General features: G+C 42.3%; 1 protein-coding gene across 1 annotated transcript; it reads right to left on the bottom strand.

The window, feature by feature from the left end:
- Positions 1–1,637: 1,637 nt before the first annotated feature.
- LOC147615024 (uncharacterized) lies at positions 1,638–4,215 on the bottom strand. The gene is made up of 2 exons (XM_086780023.1): positions 3,796–4,215; positions 1,638–3,752 (listed from the first exon to the last, which is right to left on the bottom strand). Exons 1-2 carry the CDS (start codon positions 4,213–4,215, stop codon positions 1,638–1,640), a joined length of 2,535 nt encoding a protein of 844 aa, XP_086636149.1.
- Positions 4,216–18,879: the final 14,664 nt, after the last annotated feature.

Consider the following 18,879-nt stretch of genomic DNA (forward strand, 5'->3'; position numbering starts at 1 on the left):
GAGGCCAATAGGTCAGTTAACTAGAGCTTGGACATGTACTAAAGCATCTACAACAAGCTAAGAAGAGTAAGTAGGATGCAAGCTAAATATCAACTACAATCAGTGACAGCATACCAAGGGGAAGTGGTTGATAAATGTCTAGATTTCATATTTGAGTGGCAAGAAGGCTCACATGCACATGGGGTTGAAGTTTCCAAAGGTGAGGGATCATTTAGAGGCCAATGACAGAGTGTCATGAAAGCTAATATAGGCTCAAAAAGAGAACTTTAAGCATAAGCACAAATAGATTCATCAAGGTGTAAAGGTCAAAGAAACCTAAACAAGGGTGCAAAAGGTAGAAGGGACATGAACCATTACATTCCAAATCGGTGTCAGTATGGTTGGTGTCCAAGCATGCAAACGTGACAAAACATGGCAACGACCCCCCAACACAAACCCAAGGATCCAAGGAATCAATGGCAAAGAACACATAAAGCTTATCTTGGTGTCATGATATCTAGCGCTTAACTTGACCAAGAAAATCTTATCCTTAACAACATTGACAACAAAGATTGGAATGGTAGATGATTAGAATGGTATGATGATGGGCCAAGAAGGTAAAATTTATGACAATGAATGATGTCAATCTCCTCAACAACTGGAAAATTACTAGGGACTCTTGGATTGACGATGCCCAGAAAGCTAGCACTTGGTCAAAAGTGCATGTGTGTAAGTAATTGTTCACACCAAGACTTCTCGGAGGCCAAAGGCTAACAATTCACATAGCAACAACCCCCCAAGACGAACCCAAGGATTCAAGGAATCAATGGCACAAAGAACACATAAAGCTTATCTTGGTGTGAAGATATCTAGGGCTTTACTTCACCAGGAAAACCTTGTCCTTAACAACATTGACAACAAAGATTGGAATGGTAGATGATTAGAATGGTGTGATGATGGGCCAAGAAGATAAAGTTCCTCAACAACTAGAAAATCATTAAGAACTCTTGGATTTACAACGCCAAGAACAATAGAATATATAGGACTCAGGAGCCAAGGCGCTACATTATCGCTCAACTACATCAACAATCAGCCTCTAGCATTCGTGAAAACCAACATAGCAGCATGGTACTTCAAATTAACAAGGCAAGTGTTGCATTGTCAAGAGGACATATATATCAGGCTCACGCAGAAGAAGTCATGGTGGGGAGGACCAACACATCAGTCGAGTACCTCGCACATTGGGAATCGAGGAAAAGGGGTTTCTAGTCCAAGCTAATATAGATCAAAAACATATAAAATTATGCATAGTTGTAATGCGTTGGACACTGCATTTGCCCATGGCTAATGGTGAGATGAGGAGATGGGTCACCTTACGTCCCGATGTCCGAGAGCCACGTTTTGGGCCCGTGATGATAGATGGCTAGTTATATTACTTAACTATTAATTATGTTAATTAAGTTGATTATTTATTAGTTATAATTATATTACTCATTGTAGGGCCTTATTCACTCAACTATTCAGGAAAAATTATTCACTTACCTTTCAGAAAGACGACAACCATAATAAAATCAAAGATATTTTTAATTTTTCATGACAAAAAATCCTATGGATTCACATTTGGTAGAAACATTTTAACAATGACATTTTTTGATATTTCAAGTGATTACACTGGTGCACACGATGCAAAACAATGCTAGTCGAGCGATGAAGTGTGCCATTTTGGTGTAGCCACTGGCCGAGCAAAGTGTGGGCAAGGGGAATCCGCACAAGCCCGGATTGTTTTCAAAGCTGGTGTAGTTGTACCTGGTGTTGAAGTTGCTGGCATTGGGAATGGGGCCTTGCAGGTGGTTGTGCGAGACGTCAACCACGGATAGGCCGCCCAACAAGCCCAGCTCTGGAGGAATGCCACCAGTGAGGTTGTTATAGGAGACGTCTAGCACTTCCAGATAGATGAGGTTGCCAAGGTTGGGCGGAATCTTGCCTTGAATGAGGTTATGTGATAGGTTGAGGCCTGTGAGGCCCAGGAGCTCCCCGAAGCTTTCGTCAATCTCACCTTCCAAGAGATTCATCGAAACATCGAAGAAGATCCTACTGCTCATTATGTAGTGAAGGACCTGAGAGCTGAACTTGAGCGTCACGGGGAGCTCCTCGTAGAGCGTCGACTGGTTTTGAGTGGAGTTCTGGTTTAGCTTGAAGTAACTGAGATGGGTGACGGTGTTTGGCATGCTGCCACTGAAGCGGTTGTTGGAAAGATCGAGCGCCTGCAACAGGGGGAGCTTCCACACCCACCCGGGGATCTCTCCGCTTAGCTTGTTGTAGCTCATCACAAGCACCCGCAGCTTCGATAGTCCAGTTGTAGTAAAATTGAAAGCACCTGAGAGGTTGTTACTCCCCACATCAAAGAGTACAAGCTGTTGGCAATCTGTGAAACCACGGGGCAGACCTCCGACGAGGCTGTTTTGCTGCACTGTGAACGTCTTGATCTTCTGCATCTTGGAAAGATCAAACTGCTCTATTGTCCCCGTGAGGTTGTTTTGGAAGAGGCGTAGTGCCAGAAGATTGGTGCAGTTCTCCAGAGCCTTGGGAATAGGCCCGCTCAGCGCGTTGTTGGAAAGATCAAGCCTTTGAAGCTGTGCCAACCTGCCAAGCTCCTTGGGTATCCTTCCAGAAAGCTTATTGTTTCCAATCAACAAGTTGTTTCTCAATGCACTCAGCTGGCCCAGAGTTACCGGAATTTCTCCCTCCAGCCTGTTGTTGTCGATGGTGAGATCTTGCAGGGCTGTGCAATTTCCCAAGGTAGAGGGAATGTTCCCTTGAAGGCGGTTTTTTCGTAAGTACAAGACTTGAAGCGTCTGTATTCTTCCAATGGAGCTAGGGATAACGCCTTCCAGCTGATTAGTATCAATAAAGAGATTTGTTATGGAGCCGCCAACGGCCAAGCCATGAAGGAACTGATCTGGGATGATGCCCGACAGATTGTTTGTGCTGAGCTCTATCTCTTGTATGTTTGGAAGCTGACCAAGTTCAGGCGGTATGGATCCTTTCAAGCTGTTCCATTCCAAGTGTAAGGCCTGCAGGGCTGTGCAATTTCCCAAGGTAGAGGGAATGTTCCCTTGAAGGAGGTTTTTTTGTAAGTACAAGCCCTGAAGCGTCTGTATTCTTCCAAGTTCAGGCGGTATCCCACCGGTGAGATTGTTACTTAGGAGATACAGCGTTTCTAGGCTAGTGAGGTTTTGTAACGTTGCAGGGATAGGACCTTGGAGGCTACTGTGAGACAAATCCAAATAGTTTAAAGATGTGCAACGTCCTAAGGAAGGAGGAATCTCACCTGTGAGGTTTACCCCATCAACAGCCAGTTGTCTTATGGTTGGACAGAAGTCGAAATCTTCCGGCAAGGATCCATGAAGCTTAAATGGCCTTTGGCCCGTGCTGTCGATGGTTTCTGCAGTCTGAACATCCTCCACCACCAAGGTCTGTAGCAAAGGGAGGCGCCAGATTTCCGTTGGAATAAGGCCTTGTAGTCCGATGACAATCAAGACCAGAACTTCCAACTGCTGGCAATCACCCAATGAGGGAGGAATGGCTGACCCTGTGGCGGTGAAGCCCTCCAGTTTTAGCTCAGTTATAGTGTGACAAAAGGAAAAGCTCTCCGGCAGATACCCATTGAGAAGCCCAGATTCGTCGACAATAACGAGCACGCTTAGAGCCGGAAGCTGCCAAATCTCTGGCGGGATAAATCCGCCAGTTGTTGCTAAAACGAGCGTTTGTAACTGCTTGCATTGACCCAGTGATGGCGTGTCCACCCACAAACACGTTGCTGCTCAAGTCAAGGGTGAGGAGGGCGGAAAGATTTCCGAGGGACTCCGGCAATTCGCCGTTGAGCAGGTTGAAGGAGAGGTTGAGGTGTTGAAGGGCACTGTGGGGGAGGAAGAGGCCGCTGGGTAGACTGCCGGAGAGGTTGTTGTCGGAGAGGTCGAGTGTGGAAAGAGCAGGAAGGAGCGCGAGAGAGGGGGACACGGAGCCAGACAGATTGAAGCCCGCGAGGTTCACAGCGACTACGTGCAGGTTCTGGGCGTCGCAGACGATGCCCGCCCACGCAGCTCGTCCGCCAGCGCCCCCCTTGCATGGGTTCTCTGCTGCGGAGGAATGAGAGTTGCTTGTGCCAGGATGCAAGCCGTGAAAAAGGATCACGGGTGATGCCCGCCTTGAACGCCAGCAGAGCTTGGGCTTCATTACTGGAGGGTGAGGTTTTAGCTGGCGTACATATTACAGCCCTTCCTAATAATAACATCATGATGCTACCTAGAATGCCTAGAAGCCATCGCCAGACTGCCAAACCAGCTTTCAAAAAATAGATGTTCTGCTGCATGAATCCTTCTGCCCAAGAACATTATTTTATAACCCAAAAAGGCCAATAATGATCACGACTCGAGAGTCAATAGTGGAGGAGACGACCCACTGGCGGATGGTGGATGCCGGGCCCCGACCTCGGATGGGAGGACTAGACTCACTAGACTCATGATCAGAAGGACTAGACTCACTCAATAGTGGAGACTGACCCACTGGCGGATGGTTTGAACTTTAAATGAGTGCTAGGAGAAAAGAAATTTCAATTAGCTCCCCATGCTTAAGATTCTCATCTTGCTTCGATATGTAAAGTTCCCCTTGTGACAAACCCTTATAATCTTCTCCCCATGCTATGGAGACAAGTGAACACACCACTCCCATCACTTTCTACATCTCTATCTCTCTCTCTCTATATTATCTTCTTAATCTTAGGCAAGAGTTTCACAAAGCTACCACATGGCAAGAATTTGGAGGTTCTGGAAGGGCAAGAGGAGGTTTGGGTAAAATTTGAATTTGGAGTCTCAAAAGACGTGCGAAGCATAGGTTGCCCACTAGCAAGAATTATCACAACACACGTGTCTTCACCATTCTTGATGATTTTCTATTGCACGTCACCATTATTAATGACTTTCTATTGCATGTCACCATTATTAATGACTTTCTATTGCACTAGTCACCATTAGTGATCACTATTATTTATTGACTTTCTCATTTCTTATGGTACTAGTCACCAACTACTACCATCACCATTATTGATGATTCCTATTGCACACAACGTTTATTTTTGCAAGTTGTGGTACCCTTCTAAGGGGCATTTGGACTTCAAGAGAATTGAAGAAAAATTTTGAACCCTCAATAGAAGGATAGGATTAAAAAATAGCCCTTCTCAAAAAAAGGTTAAAAATGGCCTTGGTAGCATTTTTGAGGTTTTTAAAAAGTAATTTATATTAATAAATATAAAATCATGCTTCGTATAGCTTCCTTACTCCCTTTTTAATGTTATTTCAATTTGCCTTTTTAATCTTTGGGATCTTACTTACACCTTACAACCTTGGACCAATGAGCTTATCAATTTGATACCTCTAGTTGGTTAAGGCTACATGAAAGTAGGTGGAGGGGGTGGTGGATTAATCTTGGGTTCACCAGGAGAGAGACTAGCAGGAGCACCACCAGTGCTAGGCATAGTTAATTAGAATGTAGTGTGCCATCGCCAACTTTCAAAAATGAATGTTTAGTTGAATCTTGACCATCGCTTCAACCCAACAAGATGCTTTATTTGATAACCCAAAAGAAATAATGATCAGGACGACTCAATTGTCCAGAGAGGACAACTCGTCATTGGGGGATGGTGGATGCCGAATCAATTTCACTAGAGTCACTAGAATTGTGGTGGATGGGTTCCAGACCTCGAGAGGATGATGGTGCATTGAGAAATGTAACGCATTTGGTCTAGTCTCAGTAGTGGCAATACGAAATTACGACCATAAGAACACTGACATGAGCTTAAAAGTAGGGAATCTGGACTCTGAGACTGGAGCCAACACCTTGTGCACTTAAAAAATGCACGCCCAGTGTTTCTTTTTGAAATATTTTATGCCTTTTTCCGTAGATGTTGTTCCATGCGATTAAAAAAAACCTTTCTTTCAACCAATCAAAATATGTCAGCTTCTCTCTCTCTCACTCTCTCTTGAATCAAACATATACTATGGCAAGCCAAGAAATGTATAAAGGTCCATTTGTTATGAAGACTTGGTGATGAATACATTTTGAGTGGGATTTAATCGTGCTCAATGCATAGTCTTCCTTGAAAAAAAAGTCACGTCTTCCGTGAAAAAAAGTCATTATTATGTTTATGTGCCAAGAAATGCTTACATAAGAAACCTCAAAGCTCTAAGCTCACTTAAGGGGAGATAACTTCAAGCCTAAACAAGAGCTAGCAAACGTGAAATGGAAGGTGGGTTGGACTAGTGTGTAAAAGTAATCACACAAACAAAAGCTAGCGACCGTGAAACTAGGGAGGGTAGGTTGATGGGTGTGTTTAAAGTTAATCATGCAGTCACAACGTAGGCGGGCGTTTAAAGCTAATCACAACGGTCGCTATTTAGCTCTTCAATCGTCTTTTACGTAGAAGGCGTAGATCTTGGAAATTGTGTTTACTGACAAACCAGCTTTCAAAAATAGATGTTCTGCTGCATGAATCCTGAGCATCGCTTCTATTATTTTATAACCCAAAAAGGGCAATAACGATCACAACTCGAGAGTCAATAGAGACGACCCACTGGCTATTATTAATGACTCGAGAGTCAATAGTGGAGACGACCCACTGGCTATTCTCAATGACTTTCTATTGCACGTCACCATTATTAATGACTTTCTATTGCATGTCACCATTATTAATGACTTTCTATTGCACTAGTCACCAACATCACCATTAGTGATCACTATTATTTATTGACTTTCTTATTTCTTATGGTACTAGTCACCAACTAGTACCATCACCATTATTGATGATTCTCTATTGCACACAACGTTTATTTTTGCAAGTTGTGGTACCCTTCTAAGGGGCATTTGCCCTTCAAGAGAATTGAAGAAAAATTTTGAACCCTCAATAGAAAGATAGGGTTAAAAAATAGCCCTCCTCAAAAAAAGGTTTAAAATGGCCTTTTGTATCGTTTTTGAGGTTTTTAAAAAGTAATTTATATTAATAAATATAAAATCATGCTTCGTATAGCTTCTTTACTCCCTGTGTCTTGTTATTTCAATTTGCCTTTTTAATCTTTGGCATCTTACTACTTAGACCTTACAACCTTGGACCAATGAGCTTATCAATTTGATACCTCTAGTTGGTTAAGGCTACATGAAAGTAGGTGGAGGGGGTGGTGGATTAACCTTGGGTTCACAAAGGAGAGAGACTAGTTAGGAGCACCGCCAGTGCTAGGCATAGTTACTTAGAATGCAGTGTGCCATCGCCAACTTTCAAAAATGAATGTTTAGTTGAATCTTGACCATCGCTTCAACCCAACAAGATACTTTATTTTATAACCCAAAAGAAATAATGATCAGGACTCGAGTGTCAAGAGAGGACAACTCGTCATTGGGGGATGGTGGATGCCGAATCGGTCTCACTAGAGTCACTAGAATGTGGTGGATGGGGGCCAGGCCTCAAGAGGATGATGGTGCATTGAGAAATGCAACGCATTTGGTCGTCTCACGAGTGGCAATACGAAATTACGATCATAAGAACACTGACATGAGCTTAAAAGTAGGGAATTGGGACTCTAAGACTAGAGCCAACACCTTGTGCACTTAAAAATATGTACGCCTAGTGTTTCTTTTTTAAATATTTTATGCCTTTTCCCATAGATGTTGTTCCATGCGATTTAAAAAAACCTTTCTCTCAACCAATCAAAATACGGCAGCTTCTCTCTCTCTCTCTCTCTCTCTCTCTCTCTCTCTCTCTCTCTCTCTCTCTCTGTAAAACTCTTCCTCCATATATATATATATATATATATATGGAGGAAGAGTTTTACAAAGCTTCCAAGTGGCAAGATTTTGGAGGTTTGGGAAGAGGAAGAGGAGGTTCAAAGAGGTTTTGGTAGAACTTGAATTACTGAACCTAAGCATTACCTATTTATACAAGTTGTTTTAGGGTGGTTGCAAGATCAGGGTGCCCAGTTTTGTCCACTCAGGCACCCTGTAAACAATAAAAAAAATAGGCATTTGTTTACCTTTAGTGGCTAATCTCTCCTAGAAAATGAAGGAATTTCCTTTCAAGTTCTTTTGTTGGAACATCACATTCAAAGTTGGGAATATAGTTTCAGAATCTGATACACAAAAGCCCAATGAACGCCTACCAATGGGAGTAGCGGTGTCTACGATGGCCCAGCGGTAGTTAAAAAGATAGAACTAGTAGATCCAGGTGAGGAGTCCAAACGAGTTTTTATTGCTCAAGACCTCACCAAGACGGAAGAAGTTACACTTAAGATGCTTCTTAAAGAATTCAAGGACATATTTTCTTGGACATACCATGATATGAAGGGTGTTCCACCCAATGTGGTGCAACACACAATTCCAATGATTAGCACTGCTAAACCAGTCCAGCAACGTCCCTACCCAATGAATCCTAAGTATTCAAAGATTGTACAAGAGGAAATTGAAAAGCTTATAAAATGTGGATTCATATACCCTATTGAGCACTCAGAATGGGTTTCTCCGATAGTCATTGTACCAAAGAAGAATGGGAAACTCAGAGTGTGCATTTATCTCAAAAAGGTTAATGTAGCCACCAGGAGAGATCATTACCTCTTGCCGTATTCGGAACATGTGCTTGAAAGAGTTGCAGGCAAGGAGGCTTATAGCTTTTTAGACGGGTACTCTAGTTATAATCAGATCACAATTGCAGTAGAGGACCAAGCTAAAATAGCTTTTATAATAACAGATTTTAGAGTGTTTGCCTTTCGCGTCATGGCCTTTGGCTTAACCAATGCACACTAACGATTGATAAACACAGCCTTTAAGGAATATCTAAGGGACTTTTGTGAAGCCTTCTTAGATGATCTTTGTGTTCATTCCTCTTGGGACGAGCACTTGATGTGTTTACAAAAAATATTTGAAAAGTGTAGATTATATCGCATCTCATTGAATCCTTTCAAATGCCAATTCTGGGTTAAACATAGAGTTATTCTAGGGCACATAGTGTCCAAAAATGGGATTTCCACCGACGAAAGTAAAATCAAGGTCATTCTGGAATTGCCCCCACCCACCAACTATAAGGGAGTCCAGTGCTTTATGGGCCATGTTGACTATTATCAAAGGTTTGTTTTATTCATCATTGAGATAGCTTGACCATTGTACAAGCTTCTCATTGAGTTTATTTGAACCGAAGATTGTGACTGTGCATATGAGTTATTAAAGAAGGCCCTGGCAACAAGTGCTCCAATCTTGCGAATGCCTAACTAGGGTTTAATCTTCCATGTACATATTAATGCATCAAACTTTGCTATTGGGTGTGTACTAACTCAACCTAGAGAACATAAACTAGACTACCCCATTAGCTTTGCCAATCCAGTTGAACGATGCTGAAATGAACTACACCACTACGGAGTGAGAAGGGTTGGCAATGATATATGTAGTAAAGAAATTTTGTTACTACCTTCTTGCCACCAAGTTTGTTTTCTATGTGGATCATCAAGCATTGTTGTATCTGGTGAATAAACCATGCTCCACAAGAAGAATCACACGATGGTTGTTGATTCTTCTTGAGTTTGATTTCACTGTTGTTGTGAGACCTAGCAAAAAACATGTCATGGCTGATCATTTGTCTCGCATACCTAATGGTGAAGCTCCTACGGGGTTGATGATGACTTACCTGACACTTCCTTGTTCATGGTGGAGACAATGCCTGAATGGAGTGAGAAGATTGTTAACTTCTTGGTTAATGGTTTTCCACCCAAAGAGCTTTGTAAAGATCTAGCTCGAAAGTTGATCAAAGAATGCGAACCCTATTGCTAATGGCCGGGACTCTTTGTAAAAAAGGAAAGGATGACGTTCTTAGGTGTTGTGCCTGAGAGGATGAGTATCTATATATTTTGCAAGAGGCACATATGGGCATAGCCGGTGGTCACTTTTTAGGAGACTTAACTGCGAGAAAGATATTGCAATCAGGGTATTGGTGGCCCACTATGTTCCAAGATGCATCACTTTTTGTGAAGGGTTGTGATGATGAATGCCAACGCTACAAGAAACCCCAGTGGAAAGATAAGATGCCCCTACATCCAATTAAAGTAAACCAACCGTTTGAAAAGTGGGGTTTAGACTTTGTAGGTCCAATTAGCCCAGCGGCCCATAACACACAATCTCGCTATATTATCGTGGTGGCCACTGACTATGTGACCAAATGGGCTGAAGCGAAAGCGACACGTAAGGCAGATGCGAGGACAACAGCCAAGTTCCTCTTTGAAAATATAATCACACGCTTCGGTTGTTCTTTTGAACTTGTGAGCGACAATGGTACGCATTTTATAAATGAAGTGATTAAGGAGCTCACAACAAATTTCACGATATCCCATTATAAATCTACTCATTATCCGCAAGCGAATGGCCAAGCCGAGAGTACCAACAAGGCCTTAATCTCTGTTCTGACAAAGACAGTTGAGGCTCATTGCACAGATTGGGATCTAAAGCTTACGTCAGCTTTATGGCCCTATCGTATTGCGTACAAAGTGGCTATTGATTGCACACCATTCAAGATGGTATATGGCCAAGAAGCAGTCATGTCGTGGAAATTTATCATTCCTAGTCTTCGTGTTGCTACTCAAGAGGGCTGGGATGGTAATCCCTTAGTAGAGCATTTGTATATCCTTGAGCGGTTAGACGAAGAAAGACAATTGGCGGTGTACAATGCCCTTGTAAAGAAGGATAAAAGGAAGAAATGGTTTGATCGCCACATCTGAGCGGTGAGTGACACACCATTGCTCCCTGTTTGAGCTTGCTAGTTTCCTGGTTGTGTGCTTGCAGCCATTCGTGGCTCACACACACGATGCTTGGAAGTCCCTAGCTCGGACACACGTGCGGCAAAAGCGCACCGAGGTGAGTCAGTTGGTCATGTCTCTTCCCTTCCTTTTCTTTATGCAAATGTCCCTTTTCTTTATGCAAGTGTCTTTGTCCTTTCTTCTCTTTCGTGCGAGTGTCCCTTTTCTTTATGCAAGTGTCCTTTTCTTTATGCGAAAGTGACGTTGGTCAATAGGCGGCCTTTTTTTGGCACTTTTTTTTGTAGAGTCCCGTGTATAATGGCGTGTATGCCTATGTGTACTCTGCTAGATAGTTTTTTCACACGGATATACACGCGATCTTGGACGGGATTTTACATGCGAATAGAGATGATGCATGATACACTTCATGATACATGTAACATGATGCATACAAATGGATTCTTTTTGCAGATTCTTCATGGATCCAGGTTCTTCATTCGATCCATTTGCATACGACACTTGGATGATGGAGATGCTAAATCATTTTGGGCATCACCCTGGGCTAGTTAAGCTTACAGAGTATATGTATACCTATCCTCCTCCTAGATTCCCTGGTATAGTCACCTGCTCTCGATTGCCCATGTCACTCCACAACCTTCTGTGCCTGCGAGTCCAGCGACGAGGAGACATACCGCTTCCCAAACACACTCACGCAGCACAGCAAGAAGCACCATCACGTCAGGGCTCACAGCCACCATCACGTACTCCCTCACAGCCACCATCACGCTCAGTGTCACGTCCACAATCACGTACACAATTCCCCAGTCGTGACTCCACCCGCAATACAGAGGAGAGCAGACGCCGCAGAAGGGAGAGCAAACGCCACAGTAGGGAGAGTGGGAGTGGAGGATGGGGAGGATGCGGCAGATGCTTTGGTGGGGGAGGTGGTAGGGCAGGTGATGAGAGAGGAGATAGAGGGAGAAGAGTTAGAGGAGACAGTAAGTTTGAGGAGGTGGTGAGAGAGGTAGAGGGAGAGATATACTATGATGTGATGGATAGGGGCAGGATAGTGATGGATGCGAGGGGGAAAGAGGTAATGGAATATATGTGTGGGGTAGTATCAAACTTGTATAGAAATTATTTTATTAAATTTAAAGATCAAAATAGCCGATTAGTTGGGGAGGTGATAGATGCTGTACATAGTCGATACCCCAATCCCCCACATGCAACATTCTCGGATGTATGGGGAAGAACGCGAATAAGGGAGATATTAAGTAATAAAAGATCTCACCTTAAGAAACTCGCGTATGATGATCGGGTAAATCAAGCTGTGGGTGGCTATCCTGTCGACGAGAAACCTACCACCACTGCCCACAAACGCGAGTGGAAGGAGGCAAAGAAATGAGCAGAGGGTGGCGTGAAGAGCAAGCAGCATGTGGAGGCATGACAGATCCAGATAGAGACCATTGGATCTTCACATTTCGGATCTAGAGGTGTCGAGTCGTGGGAGGCAGAGTTCGTATCTTGCCACCTTATTTGATTTTTTACTTAATTCATTGATGAGCTTATTGTTGTAATCTTACAAATTGTGTTGATTATGTTACAGCGACGGGTTATGGGGAGGAAGCCCACAGCCCACGAGACTACGTATGCTCGCTGGCATAGCAGAAGTGACACGTGGGCCCTCTTCAGAATCGAGGGATGTATTACGGATGCGCAGTTTGAGATGGCCACCATGAGACCGTACGGTCGACAGGTACTTGTTGAGAAAACTCTAAACGAATGATTTTGGTTTATTAAATTTTGAATTACATATATATATACTTATATATGATATATTACTTGAACATAAGCAAGTTGCTGCTGTACCTGTTGATGCTCTTGCCGTCGCTGATGATCCACCCGCCGCCACTGCTTCTGCTCTTGCTCCTGCTGGACGTGAACGATAGGGTGAGAACTTCTCTTGGACATGTATACCAATGTGAGCTCATCTGATCCTGCAGGGAGCAGCTCGTCATCATCTGAGTCTGAGTAGTACTCAGACTTATAGTATCACACTATGGTTGTAAATATATTTTTGTAACTGAAGCCATGGGCTTTTTAGATAAACCAATTTGATTTTGTATATATTTGTTTATAATTGAAGCCATGGGCTACTTCGACATATGGTCTCCCTTGTATATATGTTTTTACATAATGAAAGCCATGGGCTTATTTCAGCACATATAAAATTTTGATAGTATTGCATTCATGTCTTTCTTGAATCGTGTATTGATAATGTCGTTCTTGAATCGCGTATTGGCAATGCACAAAATGTTCTCCGTGGATAGTGTAATGCACCAAAAAAAAAAATCCAAAGAGTGCTATTGGGTGCTAAAATGCTGGAATAGATTTCAGGCACCAAATACCACTCTCTGGATTTTTTATTTTGGCTCTTTATTTGCGTGTATCTGTGCGTAAACTCTGCCAAAGTTGTGTTTATATGCACGAAAAATCTATTAAACACTCGTGTATCGGCACAGTAAAATTGGTAGGATACCTGTATAAGCCCATGTATCAACGCATCTGACGGGCATCATACACACGCTTTTACACGCATGTCTATGGCTGCGATTATACACGGGCCTGCTACTTTTTTTCACAAGTCATTTTCCGCGGCTAGCAGCACAGGTATGACCCCGATCCCTTGTAGTGTTGTAGTATTAACCAGGCTTTCACCCACCATGGTCCCCCCATCCAAGGATATACCTGGAAGTTGTCAATGGTGAGGCTTTGGTGCAAATGTTCTCCAATGCATGAGTATGGATATGTACTCATGGAGAAGTTGCTACATTAATTTAGCCAAAAGAATAGTAAGCAATAAGCTTAATAAATATATAATGGCTATTACGTGATATGGCTTAATTCGTGATAAGGCTTAAATCGTGCACCTGAACTCGTGAGCTGCAAGATTTTTGGCCTGTGAAGGGTTATTTTGTGAGATGGCCTAATTCAGTGAAGTTGCAAGTTTTGACCTCGAGGGTTTTTTTTAAAATGGGTCATCTAGGTCATGAATTGCAAGCAACTGCTTCTTATGCACTTATTTCTCACATCCAGAGGGGTGACAGGAGCATTGTTATTTTATCCTTGATGTGCTCATAAGTCTCCGTTTGCAAATGTGGGTATAGATTCTGGAATTTGTTACTCAGATGTTGTTGAGGCACCAGGGAGGAAGACTGCTGATTGTTTGGTTGAACACACAAGCTCTTGTGTTGGTGCTGAATGCACGAGAGTTGTTGAGTGATTTTCTTGTCGTTGCTTGGGCCTCCATTCTTGTCGCACTTTAGGTGAAGTTGTTGGGGTTGAATTCGGTGGTGAGGTTTTCTTCACATTGTTTGATTTTGGCAACCATATGATGGAATTACCATCATAGTATCCTTGTTATTGAAGTATATGCACAGGCACCCATCTTTGATTAACACTGTAAATTGGGCCGATGTGCTTGGTATTGAGGCCTTCTTCTTTGTGTAAGCTTAGGGGACTTTGTGATACGCTCAGGAACCCAAGCTTTGGTATTTCTTTGGTAGTACCCTTGTGCGTGCAACAATGTTTTTGGTATCCACACTTGTTGCATTGGAGGAGTTCTTTGAGAAACTCGCATAGGCTTTCGTGGACTGTGTTTTGGAGTACTTTTCTTTTTCCTTGGCCTCCGAGTGCTACATTGAGGAAGAGGTTTTGACTGTCGAGGCACCCAAATTTGATTGGCACCTTCATAGTAGCCTTGAGCTACAAGTAGCTGCTTCTCCACCCACATTTTGATACTAGTAAGATATCGTGATTCTGGGAGTCTTGGTGGATTTTTCTTTAGGGTTGATGTGGAAGGTTTGGGACCCTCCTTGACTTTGGTTGGTGCTGAGGCTATAGGTTTGAGACTCATGGGCATTGTTGATGATGAGGTTAGAGTCTCTTGTGGACTGGCTGTCGATGACGAGGCCTTTGAGCATGTGGTTGTCTCCTTTGGTGAGGTTTGTCGATGAAGATGCATAGGCTCCGGGGTCTTTCCTTTGAGTTCCTTATTAGAGATAGATGGTTTGGCTGTGGGAACTTCTTAAAGAATAGATGTTGATTGCGAGGTTTTGGCATCGAACTTTGTAGGTGAGGGTGGAGTTGAAGGAGTACATGCTTTATTAGAGCAGATGGTACAGGTCATTGTGTGGAAAAGGCTTGTATCCTTTTGCATTCAACATCATAGATATCCCGTAAAGTTGGATTCTCTTCCTTGCAGTATGGTGTTGTCAACCTTTTATCATTGACCATCATGATGACTCTATCGCTAGCAAAGCACAGTGGTGCTTGGGCAGCAATAGTCCATTTATGCCCCAAGATCAAATATTCTTCCAACACATACTCAACCACAAAGAACTTGCAAGTGAGTGGGTTAGTTTCAATATACATTGTATATTCAAAGTACCCCAAACATGGCATGTTCAAGTCTTGTGTAAAGTTCATTCTTTTAGGATGTGCTATGTGTGTTGGTTGACCTAACAAATCCCATAGCTTGAGCGTCACAAGATTGTGTTCTTGTGTTGGATAAAGTTGTGCTTGAGCTGTGGTGATTTTATTTGCAATTTCCAATCCAACTAGAATCCTAGGGATCTTTTCAGTAAGATATGTTAGTAGTTTCAGCTCGCAAGGTCTCTTCCTCTTGTCGTAATAGCAATTTTACATTGCTTGCAGGAGTGTTCAAGGTGACTGTTTGCATGGATTTATCTATTGAATACAATGTTTCATTTATCCAAGTTCCACCAAGGACGACATCATACTCAAGGGAATCTAGGGTAACATGGAATGTAAATTCCATATCACCATCGACGATTGTTTGAGTAGTGTATTTAAAGTAACCTAGAACTTGAATGTTTTGTCCCTTGGCTCCTTGGACAAGACTATTTCTTGTAGGGATGAGTTTCGTTGTCCCAATGACACCCAAGTGTCTATTGTCATGATGTTATGACTAGCTCGAGGGCTAATCAATGCACATTTTTGCTTAACATCAATGCCTATAGGGAAATCCAACCATACCATGATAGAATCTTCCAAAGGAACCATGGGTGTTTTGGTTATTGTCTTGGCTTCAGATCCCATTTCTGTTTCATACTCCAATTCACTTTCATCCTCATTTTAGCTTTCAGCTTTTTCAAGAGTACCGAATGCGTACGCTGGCACACTCAATTTTTAATGAGGGCTGTTTGGAAACTTGCGAATCTTCACAGTCCTATTTTATGGAGTTCATTATGTCCTTATATAACTCAGGTTGAGCCCTTAAAGGTGCAAGTGCTGATGTGATGCTAGCTTTATCATGAGAGAAGAGCATTCCTCCAAATGAGGTTTTGAGAGACTGTTTTAATCTTGTAAGGGAATTATCGAATTCCTCACGTGCTTTCTCAAGTGTATAGTTCTGATAATGTGTTTCAAATGACTCTTCTATAGAGAGTATGTCTTCCTCTTGAAAGGGAAAGTGGTACTCCTCTAGGCTTTGAATCTTGGTTGCTATTTTAGGTTTGGCATTATGAGGATCAATCACAACCGATGACCCTATAAGAAATTCAACCAAGCTAAGCATGCCCTCCTCAGCTTGGTTTTTGCATTCCGTATATGTCATGTGATCATTATTATCCATTTGGGGTGGTTGGGTGGGTTCTAGTTTCTTGATTGGTCTATGTGGTGCACCGAGCGAAGAGTAAGAACTTGTTTCATCCTCACTTAGTAATGTACTAGAACTTGTTTCATTCTCAGACTTTCTTTGGTTTGTCAGTTTTCATTATGTTTATCCATATGATGACATCAAATTTTCTTTTGGGTTTTTGTGTCCTGTGTCTCACATATGGGTGTTGAGGTTTGTGTGGTGGTTTTTGAGGTGGATGCTTTTGCATCATGTATAGCTTTTGGCTCTTTTGTGTTTATGTCCCCTTTTGGGTTTATGTCCTCTACAGACTTCTTTTCCTTGTCTTTTAATTCAACCTTGGTTTCGACAGCTTCACATCTCTGTTCAAACATTTGAATAAATTGAACAGGGTCTGTTGCTCCATCATATTTGCCCATAATTTTAAAAATTTGTACGGCTGTATTTCTGTATGAGTCACTAAGGCCGTATGTGAGTGCTCTTGTTGGAAGAGACTCAGTGAGTCCTTGGGCCACCCACCTTCCTAGACTAGTCAGTATATCCAAGGTGTGGGCATCCACCAGGAAAGGGTTGGTACGTATAGGACTCGGGGGGGTCACTCACAAAAAATGTGAATATCACGTGCGTTCAACAGAAGCATAATTTTAATTTATGAAACTTACAGAAATATATTTACATAAGGGTATGATTTAAAAAATTTTCAAAAAAATTTACAGATTCATAAAGAAAAGGGGATATTATATAGATTAAAAAATTCACAAATAAGGGATTTAAAATATAGGCCTTGAACGCACGCGATAGGGATATTTTACATATAGTGACCCCCCCGAGGTATAGGATTTGTGGGAATGTTAGGCAAGGGACCAAAGCCCAGTGGGATCGAAGTGATAGAGGGTGTAAAAACCTCATGACACGCTTGTTATAGGCATGGCCAATGGTATTGGGAGGTGAATTTGTGGCATAGATCTCAATGGCTCAAAGATGTCAGCCATTGGGTTCAGCCGTTGTGTGATCCCTGGTAATCCCTCTATCGTGGCCATATCAGAGTGCCTAAATGCTCTTAACTGAGCAAATATAGTTTTTTTTTCTTTTTATACTCTCCCACAACCCATTACACGGGTGTTCTTTCACCCTAAATAGCTTAGCCATTGTACGCACGTGAACCTCAAGATATTTTTACGAAAAAAGCGTATGCTAGGAACTTCCCAGATGGAAGAAGAGGTCCTAAAACCTATTTTCCATCACTGTCTCAAGACAAAAAAAAAATCCAATAATTTTTTCCGTGTTTCACAACACGTTTTTAAGGGTGTTACAAATGGAATTTTGAAAAACTCTGTATGAGGGAGTTGTAGTATTTTTGGAGAACTACAACTTTGTTTCCCTGAGCCATCCGTGATTTTGTCATTTAGATTCTCAAAAAGTAGCTCGAATATGGCTCGTTGTCATTTTCGCACTGTTTTTTGTGTTTTTCGTGGTTTTTGGGTTGTTTTTTGCCTCGATTTTCAAGTTGAATCTTGAGGCTACTAGTCGAAGGCCAAAATGGTCGATTTTGAATTCAGATGACCAAGTCCAAAGTCAAAGAGCTCAATGTGAGGTTTTTGATGATGAGCCCTAGAGCGCCTTCATCGAATATACGATTTAGGAGATACGGGCCTCCAAATAGAGGTCCCAATGTATGCCAGGTGCTACCTACATATGCCCGTAGCTATCTGGATGCATTGGGATCTCCCAATGCATGCACGTAGCTATCGGCATGCATCGAGAGCTCCTAACACATGATGGGTGCTACCTAGGCTGTTGGTGGATGGCCAACGTATACTGTTATTCATGTTAACACATTGCAGACAAAGAACATAAATGAATAACAACAGAGAAAAAGGTATACAAAAGGAAAGGAGTCGGTAAACCATCTGTATATCTACATATATTATTGCTTCTTTCTTTTTGAATACATGTATGCTTCAAAGTGATTGTTGTCCTTTGTCCTTGGCAATTCATGCTTCTCTTATCATTGGCTTCTATGAGAGTATCACCACCAATACAGCCATTGTTGGACTATCTTCCATCGAAAGCGGCTCAATCGGGACCATATTAGCTCAATCTGGACCATATTAACTGTTGAAGCTTGCAAAGTAGACCCCTTCACTTGATGTTTTGTAATTACCCTTGATGGTGCTTCCAGACCGAACATTTAGACTTTCGGTGACCAGGGGCTCTATAGGAATAATAGTGACAATTGCCACCGGGTGCACCTCTGGATCTTTCACACCTATAAGTACATTAAGGTGGTGCGCTAGCATTTACCAAATTAATGGGTGTCACTTGTTATATGGAAACTCTAGGTTGTACTAGACCTGTGGCTCATTGTGCATGATAAACATGACTATTATATCTACAAGCTTCTTTTCTATGTGTGGTGGT

The sequence above is a fragment of the Cibotium barometz genome, chromosome 41 (genome assembly GCF_041138505.1).
Source record: "Cibotium barometz isolate CiBa-2024 chromosome 41, ASM4113850v1, whole genome shotgun sequence".
Classification (NCBI taxonomy): Eukaryota; Viridiplantae; Streptophyta; class Polypodiopsida; order Cyatheales; family Cibotiaceae; genus Cibotium; species Cibotium barometz.